The sequence below is a fragment of the Populus alba genome, chromosome 15 (genome assembly GCF_005239225.2).
Source record: "Populus alba chromosome 15, ASM523922v2, whole genome shotgun sequence".
NCBI classification, from domain to species: domain Eukaryota; kingdom Viridiplantae; phylum Streptophyta; class Magnoliopsida; order Malpighiales; family Salicaceae; genus Populus; species Populus alba.
Window position 1 is genome coordinate 6894993 of NC_133298.1, and position 16064 is coordinate 6911056.

General features: G+C 33.0%; 2 protein-coding genes across 2 annotated transcripts; both read left to right on the plus strand.

Moving 5' to 3' along the window:
* The first annotated feature begins 8478 nt into the window (after positions 1-8478).
* Positions 8479-9580, plus strand: LOC118057260 (acidic endochitinase). Its single transcript, XM_035069777.2, has one exon. The coding sequence runs from the start codon at positions 8496-8498 to the stop codon at positions 9378-9380; it is 885 nt and encodes a 294-aa protein (XP_034925668.1). The 5' UTR covers positions 8479-8495; the 3' UTR covers positions 9381-9580.
* A 4840-nt stretch (positions 9581-14420) lies between these two features.
* Positions 14421-15514, plus strand: LOC118057227 (hevamine-A). Its single transcript, XM_035069741.2, has one exon. The coding sequence runs from the start codon at positions 14453-14455 to the stop codon at positions 15341-15343; it is 891 nt and encodes a 296-aa protein (XP_034925632.1). The 5' UTR covers positions 14421-14452; the 3' UTR covers positions 15344-15514.
* Positions 15515-16064: the final 550 nt, after the last annotated feature.

The following is a 16064-nucleotide window of genomic DNA, read 5'->3' on the forward strand; positions in this document are numbered from 1 at the left end:
TAACCAACATGAAATATGAGGTCCCATCTGGCGACCTCCAAAATAGCAAAATACGAGATCCCTTATGGCGATCTCAAACAACTTGGAATCCCATCAGGCGATTCTTTATTACCAAGGCTGATATCGATGTCGCTCTTCCTACGGGCAGGGTTTGGAAGTTATTATCTTCTCTTCTTGTTGTTCTAGAATCAACTCAATGATTCTTTCTTCGTCCACAATCTTGTTGGAATGCACTAAGATCTCCTCCTGTAACGATAAAAACAAACATGCAATGGATTTTATGATTAGATGCAATGCATGCATTCATACCTGGTTTTGAAAACATAAGGCCTCATCATCTTCTTCTAGTTCATGAAGCTCTTTCTTAACACGAGCTTGCTTTTTGAAGTCGTATGCTGGATTCATCTCTCGTGTTGCCTCTTTTTAACTGATCATATTCTTGGAGAAGAAGTCTTTGACTTTGCTTCAAAGTAGTCTTTTCTCAAAATGTATGACTTGTTATTGCCTTTTTGTCATGCTTTTGTCAAATGCTTTTATCTTTTTCAAATCTACGGCTCTCATCTTGCTTTTGAAAAATATGTAAAACTTTTCATGAAATATCTTTTATTGCCCCCAGTGTGGAGTGTGATCCTAGTCCAGGTTTTTATAAAGGAGAAATTCTTTCTGGCTCAAATGGATCACCAACGATAAACTCTTTAGAAAGTGAAAGGAAAATGAGTTTTTCTCATTTCAAAATGCACATGTTAGGATTTGATAAACTCTATTTTTATTCTTGAAAGAAGTTTACGGGTGATTCATTATGCTATCCAGAGGTATAGTTGTACTTTAGGGGTAGCTTTTCTTAAATTTCATCTTTGACCGATTTATGATACTTTCTTTGTAACCGCTCAACTTTGTTTAAAAATGTGCATAATCTCATCATTTATTTAAAGAAAAGGTGGGCTCAAAGACAAATACAAAATCTGGCTGACATCATGAGCCCTGATTGTCAACTAAAGAAAAAAATAAAAAGCAAATAAAAAACAATGACAAAAGCATGCTAAGGCAAATAAAGTCGGTTAACATTTTGAAAACTACAGGAACTTCTTGGGTCACCCCCTTCTGAAACTTCTCTACTCGCGTAAAAAAGGTCTTGGCAGAGACTTCTTCTAGTGTGTGGACAATCAACCGTAGCAGCGCTTCATCTTCTTCCCCCACGTGTGTTTCCTTGTCATCTCTTTCGATCTTACCTTCTTCATTATTGACAATTCTTGACCAAGGTTTTTCAGCCCTTTTATCCACTATTACTTGCGTCATGACTAGGCAATGGTTTTTGAATTGATGTTGGGTGGGTCTTCAAATGACACCCATCCTATCTTGATGAGCTCCAACAACCTTTTCTTGAAAGCATAACACGTTTCAAGACCATGCCCGGGGATACCAGCATGGTACTCGCAAGCCAATTCGGGCTTGTACCAGATAGGGAATGGTGGCTGTGTGGTAATGTGGGGATAGGAGCTATTTGTCCAATGCTTAGTAGCTTGGCAATACATGTCCTTCAAAGGCATGGGTAAATGGTGGTAGTTGTTCTAAAATGTATCTTGTGTTTGGTCTTTGATGGTTGTTGTGGTTTGTTTGACTGGTTATTTTCTCGATTAGGGGAAAAAGGTTTGTTAAAGTTTATGTGGGCCATATGAGAGGTAGGTATTTTGTGGTTATATGAATCCGTTATCTTGCTATTGGACCCCCCTTCAAAGTTGTTAACGGGACCTTCCATTTTTCTTCCAATAAAACCCTTCGTCTGCAATGGCTCAACTATGCGTCCAGCTTTAATCCCTTGCTCTATTCTTTCCGCTATGCGTACAGCATCATAGAAATGCTGAGCTGAGCTACCCATTAAATGCTCATAGTAGGGTGCCTTGAATGTATTGGCGAACAAAGTCACCATCTCCGTTTCTATTAAAGGGGGTTGGACATGCATTGCCTCATCCCTCCACCTTTGCGCGTATGCCCTTACTGACTCTTGGCTTCTTTTCTCCATTGACATTAGACTTGTTCGATCCGGAGCGATTTCCATGTTAAACTTGTACTGCTTAAGGAAAGCTTCCACCAAGTCTCTCCAGCTCCTGATCCTGACATTATCTAACCTCATGTACCAGCTCAAAGCAGATCCCGCGAGGCTATCTTGAAAGAAATAGATAAGCAATTTATCATCACGGATTACCTCTGCCATTTTGTTGCAGTAAGATCGAAGATGAGTGTTTGGGCACTCCAAACCGGTGTACTTAATGAAATCGGGTATCCTAAAATCCTTGGGCACCACAATGTTCGGTACTAGACATACTTCGGCTGCTCGCATAGGGTCAAACCAGTCATTACCCTCAACTGCCCTTAATCTTTCTTCCAAAGCAAATAGCTTGTCCTGGTCCATCAAACTGGGAGACCTATTATCCGGGGTTCTCTCCACTGTTAAGTCAACAGTGATTGGAGGATGAGTTGGCTGGATAGGGGTGATAGGCACGAAATGTTGTTCATTGGCCGAGTTTGCCCCCTGGTTTTGAGATGCTTGAGGGACGTGAGCTGTTGGCGCTCCTTCAGGTGGTTGTGCTGATGTTCCCTCCCCATTCTTAGCTCTTAGAAGTTGCTCGAGTAGATCGGTCAGCCGAGAAACTTCATTTTTCACGGATTTCAAATCGGTCTGGTAGTGCGACTCTAAGTGAGCTCTTTCTTCGTTTTCCATTCTTGATCTGGACCGGGTTTGGTGGACTCTAGATGTGGGACCTATGTTTCACAATCTAGCGTGCATATGATAATAAAATGCGTGAATGAAAATGTGATGCACAACTGATGTGCGATGAGTATACCATTGCAAACAAAGATACATAACCTAAGGACAAGCTCTATTTAATAAGTGAGAGTGGGTAGTTTTTCTATCTAGTCTTGAAGGGTCTCATATCTGCCCAGTGACGTTCTTCGTAAAGACAGTATGGGGGCGTTGCAGGGAACAGTTAAGACACGTATGCCCACCATTGCCAAGCAGGCACTCAGATATGAGTTGGGTGTTTCACACATTTAAACCCTGACCAATAGTCTTAGGGTAAATCGCTAATTCCCCACTTAACTTAAAGCTTGTGTGTGCTTCTCGAAATAAAAGCAAGTGATGCATGGGACAATTTTATACAATGCATAAATAAAACGCGTAAAATAAAAAACAAGTATGCAAATAAACGGATATGCATATTAACAATATACACACGAAAACCCAAACAAATCAGACAAAAACAAAGCTTAGTCTACAAGGTCCCCAGTGGAGTCGCCATTCTGTCGCACGTGTGCGGCGTCGCAGCGAAAAAAAAATATAGTTGTTCCATTTTCTTATCTACAATGTAAATCTATCTATATCTATGGGGATACAAGAAAATATTGTCTTTTGTGGGTGGAAAATGGAATGGGAGTCGCCACCTAGTATTTTGGTCACTAGGAACCCTAACTGGTCTCAAAGATCGGGTACGGGGACTGGTTGCGTAAAGGGAAGGTATTAGCACCCCAAATACGCCCTACCTAAGGTAAGCTGCATTGTTTTATTGTCTGATAAAATCTAAGGTATTTTCGTGTTTTTCTAGTTGTTGGTCTGTCTATGGTTCAAGAAAAATCCTCCTCGGTAAGAAGGTCTTTATCTTATCGGGTAAAATCCTAACCGTTCTAATGTCTATACCAAAACTTTATTAAATAATATTTTAGGAATACGTTTTTACGTATAAATTCGTAATCCCAAATACTACTAATAGCACCAAAAAGATTTTTTAGAATTTTTGAAATATTGGCCTAGTTCTCATGGCTTGAATAAACTGGTTATTTAAAGCCAAAATGCATGATAAATATATATAATTGTTTTGAAAATTTCCTTTGTGGTGTGAAAATATGATGTTATAATATTTATATATATATATATATTGGAGAGACTAGGCCGTATTTTAAAACAAAAACAATTTTTGGAAAATATTAAAAAATTTTATCCTTTTTTTGACGAAAAACTGGGTATCTTAATACTGAGCTTGTATCCTTACGGTATAAAAAATACAACCCAATATTAATCCACTTTGATAAAGAAATGCAGAAAAATCAAACAACATTTTTAGGGACTTTTTTTTAAAATTCTTTTTGAAAGCAAAAATATTTTTTAATCTGAAAATCTTTGATATTTTTGACGAAAACCGGGTATTTTTTAACGTTGGTTTTGTATCTTTACAGTATAAAAATACCAAACAACATTAACCCATTTTTGACCAAAATATTCAGGGAAATCAACAATATTTTTTAATTTTTTTTTTTTTGAAATATTTGTTTTAAGTAAAAACTATATATACACAAATACACACACACACACACACAACACACACACACACACACACACCACACACACACACACACACACACATATATATATATATATATATATGATAATATACTATAATTCATAAATATATATAATAAAAAAAACAAATCGGGTTGGGCCGGCCCAAATGAATGGGCCGAAAACCCAACCCAGTTGAAATCGGGCCGATCTCGGCCCGCAGGGTGGATGGGCCGAATTCGGCCCCGCAAAAACTTCTCTTCGGATTGGGCCAGACTTGGTCTGGCCCAAAAAAAAACTAATAACAAAACTGGGCCGGAAACCCGGCCCAGTGTAAAAACAAACGGGGAAGGGAAAACAATTCCCTTCCCCTACCTCCTGCATGCAGAACGATTCTGCATGCAGGAGGATAATAAATCTAAATAAATGAACACGCAGGGGGAAGAAGAATACCTGGCACGGCGGAGGTGATGCTGCTGGATCGAACGTCCGGGTTTGATGGTGCTGCAGCGGTGGTCGGGCGGTTCAAAACGACGATTTTCAACAGTCTTGGTATCTCTCGGTCGTGCTGGGTCTTCCTTTCTCCTAAGCTTTCCCACGGTTTCAGTCTTCTTCCCTCCTCCCAGTGCTGTTTCTTCGAGTATTAGGTGTTTAGTTCCACTGTTTCTCTCTCCTTTAGTGTCTCTCTCTTGGTCTCGGGTTTTTGTCCTCTCTCCCCTTTTCTCCCGTGCTTCACATCTTTCCCCTTCTTTTATAGGCGGGCAAAGGAGCGGGGCTGCATGGGCAGCGTGGGGAGCAGAACAAGGTGGGTTGAGCTGGGCAACGTGGGGGGCAGCGCCGGTCGGCTGGTCGGTGAGCGTGGTCGATCACGGCGTGGCCCTCCTGGCTTCGCGTCGTCCGAGGTGCATGGGCTTGGTCTGTCAGCGCACGCGAGGAGAGAGGGGCACCGACTGATTAAACAAAGGTTTCGTCCATGCTGCTGCACGTTCGGGGAGGAAGAAGAAAGGGGAACAGTGTCGTTCAAAACGGCACCGTTCGGTCCTTTTTTTTTGTGTATGAAACGACGTCGTTTTGGGGAAAACGCGCCGTTTCATTTGAAAATGGCGCCAGAATACGCAAAATTTCAACTCAGCCCTCAATTATCTTTTGTCTCTTTCAATTGCGTCCCTGCCAATTTCGGTCCTCGCCCCCATAGTTGGCCGCGTTTTTCACCTTGGTCCTTGGCCTCTGATTTATACAATTAAGCCCTCAATTGATCAATAAACTTCCAATTTCTTCAATTACGCCCCTGGATCAATTCAAGACAGCCCCCTCTATTTACCCGCGTTTTCCAAATTGGTCCCTGGTTTCGGATTTTCACAATTGAGCCCCTAATTGGCCATTAAACTTCAATATTTATGCAATTAAGCCCCTGATTTGACCTAATAAATTCCAAAAAATTATATTTTGGCCCCAGAATTTAAATTTCTTCCAATTAAAGCTCAAATTGACTTAAAAATCAATTTTTCTTGCACTCAACTCCTCTATAAATTCAAATAAAATCCAATTAAGTCCATAAACATCCAAATTTGGGCTTTTCTCCTCAAAATTCACATTTTCCTTCTCAATAGGGCTCTCATCCTTCAAGAATATACTGTCAAAAATCCAATCTTTGTATTTTTTAACCTCCTTGACCAATCTTCCGACCATTTTCTGAGCGCTTCTGCCTCCTGTTATTTTTCTAACCTTCTTTGGCTATTTATTTATTTTATTTTTTTGTGGGGACCCAAAAATAGGTTACAACACCATTACAAAAATAAACATAGCCTTCATTGATTCATAAATGTGATTTTTTTTACTTCTAAATAAAGATAAAAAAAAAAAATATTTATTTTATTTGTATTCGTTAAAGTTTTACTTGAATCTATGATAAGATAGGCAAATTAATGAGGTTTTAATTTTGAATCAATGAGACTAAGGTTAACAGAAATAAAACCCGTTTTAATGGAGGATGAACACGAAATAGAAATGTAATAATCAATTATTTGTTTTCATTTAAACCCACAATTTAATATCTCAAAAATACTAGATACTAAATTCGAGCAATAAATTAATCATTTGCTTTAGTCAAAATAAGAGCTACTCTAAAATCTAAATAAGGTTTTTGCTACAACCTAAACAATTTTATTATGAACAGAAACTATATAGATATATATTAAATAAGGAAACCAATTAAAAAATAAATAATTTGATTATACAACCCCTCTGACGGGGAAAAATAGTAGTTCACATGCTTTTAAAAAAATTATGTGTATTAAATTTTATTAGTTACCAAAGTTTTAGTAATTTCAACAATAATTTAAATATTTTCAGATTTAGTTATAAAAATAGGTAAATGGTTAAATTTAACAAGGAATTGTTTAAAACAAAAGACATATATTAATCCAGAATTTAATTTATATTTTTTGAGATAAAAAGATGAATCGTGAATGTATTCTCCTATTTTTCTCATATAATTAGTAAGTAAATAATAGACTTTAAAAAATTATTATTATCTTATGTCAATTTTATACATAGCTTAGTATTTTTTTTTCTTATATTATAACTATCCATTGATTAGCTTTAAGAAATAAATTTAATATTTCTCTAAGTTGGTCTTCGAGACTGTGCGTAGGAAATTATAGTTGTGTAGCATTATTGAGATTTTTTGAAAAATTAACTTTTTTAATATATTCTTTTTAAATGAAAATTTTTTAAACTTGAACTTATAAATAATTATATTATTTTTTTTTATTTTTTATCAAATAAAATAAAAATAATAAGATTTGAACTCGTGATTATTGGTTGACAAAACTTTAATATTATGTTAAATACTTATATTAATCTAAAAATTTAAAGTATTATTTAAAGCTTATAAATATGATTTATATAATTTTAGTTATGCAAATGTCAAGCCTTTTATGGTTTCTTCAGCTCTCCTTATTGTGGGAGATGAATTTCACCCTCATGGAGTCGTAAGTAAATTTGATGGTGTGAGTTTGGGTCAAGTTTTTTAAGAAGACAGGAAATGAGGGTTGCAAACCAAAATCAATCTGAGCCGCTCTCATGGACTTGTTAGTTCTGAATCTGGGCACTTGCCATCTGAAAAGTGTGCTGTCACAGGAGGTAGTAAAACAAAGAAGAACAAAAAAGTTTGAATATGCTTCCAGCACTTACCATTAAAATAATATTTTATTATTTTTTAAAATTTTATTTTAATATTAGAATAATCTAAAAATATTTTAAAAAAACTAATTTTAAACTAAAAATATTCAAATTTTAGATAAATAGAGTTTTGATTGCACTGTCAAACACTTAAAGTTATTGGATTATTTGATCAATTTTTGTAGTTTTTTTTAATTAAAACATCATCATTTTAGAGAAAAAAAATTTAAAAGGTTTTTTGAAGTGGAACAACGTAGTCTTACTCGATTTTTGATCAGGTTAATTAAATCACAAGTTAATTAGTCAAGTTACTCAAATTTAACCAGTTTTTTTTGGAATTGTTTTAAGTTATGTTTGGAAGTATAACATTAATTGTTTTTTAAAATATTTTTCGTTTGAAAATACATGAAAATAATATATATTTTTTATTTTTAAAAGTTATTTTTATATCTCCATATCAAAACAATTTAAAAACATTAAAAATAATAATTTAAAAAAAAAACTAAAAAATCATGAAACCAGAAGAAAAAAAAGAAAAAGAAAAAAAACAACCTTGATAACAATGAAATTCATTGCCTGCTTTTGATGGAATCGTCAAAGTGGAAACCGATTTAATACTGCCCGAAAAACAGTCCCTAATCCCCTTTGATCCCAGGAAACTCACTGAGGGACTTAAATGGTATCTGCCTAGACAGCCAAGTCAAAACCGTCATGGTCCTCCTATTTATAAATAGAGAGGACCAGTGTAATCTTTAATAACCATGGTGCCTCGAAACAAGAAGAGAAGACTTTAGACTTTCTACATTATTTTTTTGCAGAATTCTTCTATACTTTCAATGAGAACGGCAACAATTTCTTGCCCACAAACCACGGTAATCAGACTTTTCTAGTTAGACAACTAGACACGCATGGTCCTCAGAAGCTATAAATATGTTCCGTCTCCACATTGTTGATACACAGAACAAGCTTGAGATCCAACATGGCTTGCCAAGCAAAAGCTATCACCCTTCTTCTATCCATCTTAGCTGTCTCCTTATGCAAACCCTCAAACGGTGCAGGCATCGCCATCTATTGGGGTCAAAACGGCAATGAAGGCAGCTTAGCTGATACTTGTAACTCAGGAAACTATCAATTTGTGAACGTAGCTTTCCTATCTAGTTTCGGCAATGGCCAAACTCCAGTGCTGAACCTAGCAGGCCATTGTGACCCCAGCGCCGGTACCTGCACCGGCATAAGCAATGACATTAAATCTTGTCAAAATCAAGGAATCAAAGTGCTACTTTCCATCGGAGGTGGTGCAGGCAGCTACTCCCTTTCATCGGCCGACGATGCAGGGCAAGTTGCAAACTATATCTGGAATAACTTCCTTGGTGGTCAGTCCAGCTCACGTCCGCTAGGCGATGCCATCCTAGATGGGGTTGATTTTGACATCGAGGCAGGTTCAGGTCAGTTCTGGGATGATCTTGCTAGGGCACTTAATAGCTTTAGCCAACAAAGGAAGGTATACTTAGCTGCAGCTCCACAATGCATCTTCCCTGATGCTAATCTAGACACTGCAATCAAAACTGGCCTCTTTGATTATGTGTGGGTTCAATTCTATAACAATCCTCCATGTCAATACGTAAATGATGCTACCGGTCTCTTGAGTGCATGGAACCAATGGACCACAGTTCAATCCAATCAAATATTCCTGGGTCTACCTGCTGCTCCCGAGGCAGCCCCTAGTGGTGGATTCATCCCTCCCGATGTGCTCATTTCTCAGGTCCTTCCATCTATCAAGGGTTCACCAAAGTATGGAGGCGTTATGCTCTGGAGCAAGCAGTATGACAATGGGTATAGTGCAGCTATAAAGGGCAGTGTCTAGATTTTTTTCAGCCCTGCTCTTCCGCATGCTGTGTGCTCCTGATTCCTGAATAAATTATATATATATCCACAGCATGTTTGATCTAAAGAGTGTATGCGGCAATCAGAATATTATGTTTACTTAAATTTCAAGCTAAATAAAACGAAATTACAGTTCCCTGACAAGGAAAATATAATCAATTTACCAGTGAATTCCTTATAGTGTTTTTTGTTCTTTTTTCTTGTTCATCACGCTCAACAAAAGTCTTGTGGTTGTGGAGTAACTTTATGCCTTCTAAGGTGTTGACAATGTTTTATGAGTTGTTCAAATGACTTAGAGACTCCAAAACTCAGCTGGGGTGTCTAAATTTTTCCACTCGATCCATGAATGCAAATCCCTTGATATATTAATTTGCTGACATTTTCAAAGGCAAAATGTGAAAGAAAAGAAAAGTAGTCAAACAAATGAATATTGAATCAACGAGACTAAGGTTAACAGGAATAAACAAATTTTTGAAATTATGATAGCGTTATGGTTTAAAAATTTTTTTTATTTAAAAATATATTAAATTGATATTTTTTTTATTTGTAAAAAAATATTTTTGAGATCATCATATTAAAATAATTTAAAAATATAAAAAAATTAAACAAAAAATAAAATAAAATTTGAAAAAATATTGTTTCAACCGCGTTCCCAAACAGAACTTAAAAACTGTTTTAATGGAGAATCAACCAGAAATAGAAATTTAATAATCAATTATTTAGATTAAAACTTACGGGTTTATTGAAATTAAACCACGGGTTATTTCCTTTTAAATCCATAATTTAATATCCCAAAAATAAATACTAGATACTAAAATCTAGCAATAAATTAATCATTTGCTTTAGTCAAAATAAGAGCTACTCTAAAATCTAAATAAGGTTTTTGCAATAACCAAAACAATTTTATTATGAACAGGAACTATGTAGATATATATTAAATAAGGAAACCAATTAAAAAATAAATAATTTGATTATACAACCACTCGTCATGCTTGACGGGAAAAAAATAGTAGTTCATATGCTTTAAAAAAATTATATATGTATTAAATTTTATTAGTTACCAAAGCTTTATTCATTTCAACAATAGTTTTAATATTGTCAAATTTAGTTATAAAAATAGGTAAATGGTTAATTTTAACAATGAATTGTTTAAAACAAAAGACGTATTTCCTATTTTTCTCATATAAGTAATAAGTAAATAATAAAACTTTAAAAAATAATTATTATCTTATGTCAATTTCTTACATAGCATAGTATTTTTTTTTCTTATATTATAACTATCCATTGATTAGCTTTTAAGAAATAAATTTAATATTTCTCTAAGTTGGTCTTCGAGACTGTGCATAGGAAATTATAGTTTTATAGCATTATTGAGATTTTTTGAAAAATTAACTTCGAGTTTTCTTCCAAAAAATTAAATTTGTTAGGTGTATTTGTAAGGCTTTCACTTTTGTTTTCTATTTGATTGAAATTTGGTAGGTTTATTTTGTTGAATGTGTTTGAAATATTCAATGCCCAGCTAGTACAAAAAATCTTAGAACTTCTAGAAGTTAGAAAAAAAACGAAAAAAAAAAAAAAAAAGAGGAGAGAGAATTCAAACACATAGCCGCCCAACTAATCTGACTTATAAAGCTGGCTTGTTATTAGATAATTTACAAAGCCAGATAAACTTTTTTTTAAAAAAAAAGGTTTAAGAAAATATCTCCAGTTAGCGTGTTTCTTTGGAAAAAAAAACATATAAAAACTTGAAGTTAAAAATAATCTAAATAATTGAGAGAGAACAAATTATTTAACTAAAGAAATTTCAATATAGCATATTTAAAAAATTATATTAAAATAACATAATATTATTAAATTAAATTAAATCAAATCAAATCAAGTTAATATGTTAAATTTATTATTCGAATAATAAAAATGTGGTAATCTCATGGAAGTAAATAAAAAAATATATTAAAAATTAATTTTTAATTAATTTAATATTAAAAAATAAAATTAAAAAAATAAAATAAAAATAAAAAAACTTAACTCAATTAGAGTTAGCATGTCAAACATAAATCATGAGACCAATATAATCTAATAAAAAACAAAACAAAATAAGTTATGAAGTTCAATTCCTAATCAATTCAATATTGAATGATAAAATTAAAAAAAAATAAAAAAAAATACATGAGTCAACTCAGTTTAACACATCAATTTTTTTTTTTTTTTTCAGATCATGAAACTGAGATAGCATTATAAAAAACAAATAAAAATAAATTATTAAGTTTAATTCTCAATTAACCCAACAATAAAGGATAAAATTAAAAACAAAAATTTCATGTATCAAAAAACTCGAAACAACCGGATTAAACCATAAAACTAGCAACTCAAATCATAAAATTAAAATAACCTCGTAAAAATAAACTAAAATAAATTATCAACCTCAATAAATCTAAAAGTAAAAAATAAAATTAAAACAAAGTGCTGAAAAGGAGGGATCACTGTTCCCCTCCTCACAAATTCCTGTTACAATTAGTTCTTGTTAATTATTGCCGTGTAAGTTAGAAGAGAAAGTGTTCAATTCATTATAGTTGTCAAACATGCATGTCTACTCATGTTCTGGCCTTTTCTTCTTGTAGTGATTCATCTGCCTTAAAAAATGCACAACGGTGACGTTTGAACTTCAATCTTATCCAGCTAACACATAAATGCTCCTTGCCTTGACTCAGCTAAGTTGCCTATCTGCCTCGTGCTCTATTTTTTATTTTCTAAATGCTCTGTTTTTTTATTTCAATGGAAAAGACAGCACTGCGCTTTGGGAAACCACTATTATTAAATCCGTAGTTGTTTTAGTTTAAAAAATATTTTAAAAAAATATTATTTTAAATTTATTTAAGTTAATTATAGTTAATATTATAAATTTATAAACTAAATTTTGTATCAAGTTATTACTGAGATGGGTTTAAGCAATTAAATATTGTGGCAGAGGTTTTTTTTTTCAAGTTATTACTGAAATGAGTTTATGTAATTAAAAATTATAGTAATAGTTGCTTTTTAAAATATTTTTTATTTAAAAAAATATTTTTAATATTAGTATATTAAAATTATCAAAATAAAATTAATTTAAAAGTAAAAAAAATAAAAAATCTTTCAAAAACATTTTATTTTAAAAAATAATTTATACGGAACAATGTTGATTTGGAAGAGAAAAGAGTTTAATGCATAACCACTGTAGATTAATTTTCATGGAAGTTTGAACATTTTTCACTTGGGTAGCATCCGTCCCTGGGCATGGGAGCTAGAATAATTAATAAAGTAACAAGTTAAATTATAAGTTAGTCACTATTTTTTTAAGAAAATAATAAACTGGTCTGTTTAGGGGTGTTTGATATTGAAATTCAATTTTTTTTTATTAAATTTTTGGTTTTGTTCTTCAAATTAAATGTATTTTAGTGTTTTTGGATTGTTTTTGATATGCTGATATTAAAAATAAATTTTAATAAAATAAAAAATATTATTTTAATTTATTTCTAAGTAAAAAAATACTTTAAAAAAACAACTTTTATTATATTTTTAAATATTTTTGTTTAAAAAATCACACATTAATCTCTTGGCAATCTTTCATCATCGGCTTATAAACAAAAAATATATTATTTTTCAATTAAAAACAAAAAAAATACAATAAAATAGTTCAATTAAAAACAAAAAAAAAACATTTCATTGACATGTAAGGGTTTATTAGATATTACAAGAGTGTTGCATCTTGCATGTATTTCTTCGAGTTAAAGTTGTTTTACAATTATTTGAGAATCTACTTCTAGTTATTTTTTAAAATGTATTTTATTTAAAAATATATTAAAATGATATTTTTTATTTTTTAAAAGTTATATTTGATATTAGTAAATCAAATAATTTAAAAATATAAAAATAAATTAATTTAAAATGAAGATAAAAATAAAAAAATTAAATATTTTTTAAAATAGTTTTAAAATATAAAAACAAACAGTTGAATCTTTCATGATTTTATTTTTATTTTATTTTGTATGTGCGGGAAAAGTTAGATATGTGGTTGTTTGAACTTGGAGAAAACTAAATTAAAATTTAACTATGAAGTGAGAAGTGATGAGACAGGGAGGTAAGTCAAAAGCCTTCAGCAGCATTATTAGTCTTTCATGATTTTATTTTTATTTTATTTTGTATGTGTGGGAAAAGTTAATATGTGGTTATTTGTACTTGGAGAAGACTAAATTAAAATTTAATTATGAAGTGAGAATTGATGAGACAGGGAGGTAAGTCAAAAGCCTTCAGCAGCATTATTAGAGTTTGATAAAAATATTATAGATATTATTTTTTAAAAAATATTTTTATTTTAAATTATATTAAAATAATATTTTATTATTATTATAAATTTATTTTTAATATTAAAACATCAAAATAATAATAAAATATTAATTTAAAACTATCAATAAAAACACGGTTGGATAATAATGTTAAACAAATCCTTAGCAAATACTTGTTTTTGTGTTGAATCTGCTTTACAAAATGTTTTTCAAACTATTTTTTATTTAAAATATTATTAAATTAATTATTTTATGTTTTTTTGATAATTTTCATATCTTATTATAAAAAATAAAATAAAATCTAAAATATATATTATTTTAATATATTTTTAATTAAAAAATATTTTTTAAAATTACCTTACTCCCACTTTACCGAATACACATTTAATATTGGATGCACAATTGAGCTTAACATTCCTTTCTTGTAAAAAAACAAAAAAAAAAACTATTCATTCTAATATCTTTGACGAGGAGGCGTGCAAAATCATTTCTTTTAAACTTTAAAGTGAAAATATTTGGATTCTGGAGAATAAAATCTCCTTATTTGAAGTCAACCAACTCGGCTTGGAGACCTCTCACCGATTAATTGTATGCATACAGCTAGCAAAGCAGATGTTGCTTTCGTAGGGTCAAATTTTCCTAGTGGAGGCCCTCTTGGGCTCTTATATAATTGGCAATCCTTTGCCATTAGAGACACAAAAAACAATCCAAACCTTTTGGGTAGTTGGCAAATATGGCCAAATATTCAAAAGCCACCCTCCTTCTCCTTCCTCTCCTGGTCCTTTTGCTAATTAAATCCTCTCATGCTGCTGGTGGGATTTCAATCTACTGGGGTCAAAATGGCAATGAAGGAACCCTAGCTCAGACATGTGCCACGGGAAGATATGCTTATGTTAACATAGCTTTTCTCAACAAGTTTGGCAATGGTCAAACCCCAGAAATGAACCTTGCTGGACATTGCAACCCCGCAAACGGTGGCTGTACAATTGTCAGCGGTGGCATCAAGAGTTGTCAGCAGCAAGGGATCAAGGTGCTGCTTTCTCTCGGTGGTGGCATTGGAAACTATACTCTAGCCTCTAAAGACGATGCCAGAAACTTTGCAGATTACTTGTGGAACAATTTCTTAGGTGGACAATCATCTTCTCGTCCTCTAGGTGATGCTGTTCTGGATGGCATTGATTTTGACATCGAGCAAGGATCAACTCTATATTGGGAGGATCTTGCTCGTTTCTTATCTAAATATGGAAGAAAAGTGTATTTAGCAGCAGCTCCTCAGTGTCCATTCCCGGACAGTAATTTAGGGACTGCCCTTAATACTGGTCTTTTTGACTATGTCTGGGTCCAATTCTACAACAACCGTCCTTGCCAGTATAGTTCAGGTAACACAACTAACCTCTTAAATTCATGGAATCGCTGGACTACATCAATAGACGCGGGAAAGATATTTCTAGGCTTGCCGGCAGCTCCTTCGGCAGCCGGAAGCGGGTACATTCCACCAGATGTGTTGACTTCTCAAATTCTTCCGGTGATAAAGAAGTCACCCAAGTATGGAGGTGTCATGCTTTGGTCAAAGTTCTGGGATGATCAGAATGGGTACAGTCCCTCCATTATCAGCAGTGTATGAAACATTGAATTAGTCCTACTTAAGATAATCTAAGATAATAAAACTCATGTCCCATTAATCACCCTGCGAGCACTTCCTGAGTTGTAATGTTTATTCAACGTTGACTTTCTTTGCCAACTATTTCTGGTACTAATGGGTAAAGCCATTCTGGCCTCTATCACATTTCTTATCTGCCACGTATGAACAACTTCATGATAATGTCATTTCCTATTGGTCATCACTGCCATCCAAAAAAAATTCCCTGTGAAATCAGCTATGGTTGGAGAATGTTAGATTCATCTGAACTAGGGAAAAAAAATCGAAGCTCCAGCATTTTGTAGCACAAAAAGAAGAAAAAAAAGCAGCCAGTCACCAAGTGGCCGGTGGCAATAGCAGAAACAAAAAACATTTTCCATTTTCAAGAACAGTAATAAAAAATATGCTTCACTTAGAAAAAATTCAAGACCAGTCATGATAACTGGATCCGATCAACTACATCTGAATAGCACCTAAATCCTCAGCAACTCAATGGACCTCTAAGGATTCCAATGACTTCCCGGCCCATCAGATGCTGTGATTATTGAAAGTAAATTTGCTATTAGAATCTGCACTTTCAATTCATACAATCACATGTATATCTGCACCACAGCCTGCCAAATGGGAATTTTTTTTGTTCGAGTTAAGTAAGCTGGATTGTTATGCAACTCAAATTTCCTTTTAATTTTGGGTGAACATATTAAAA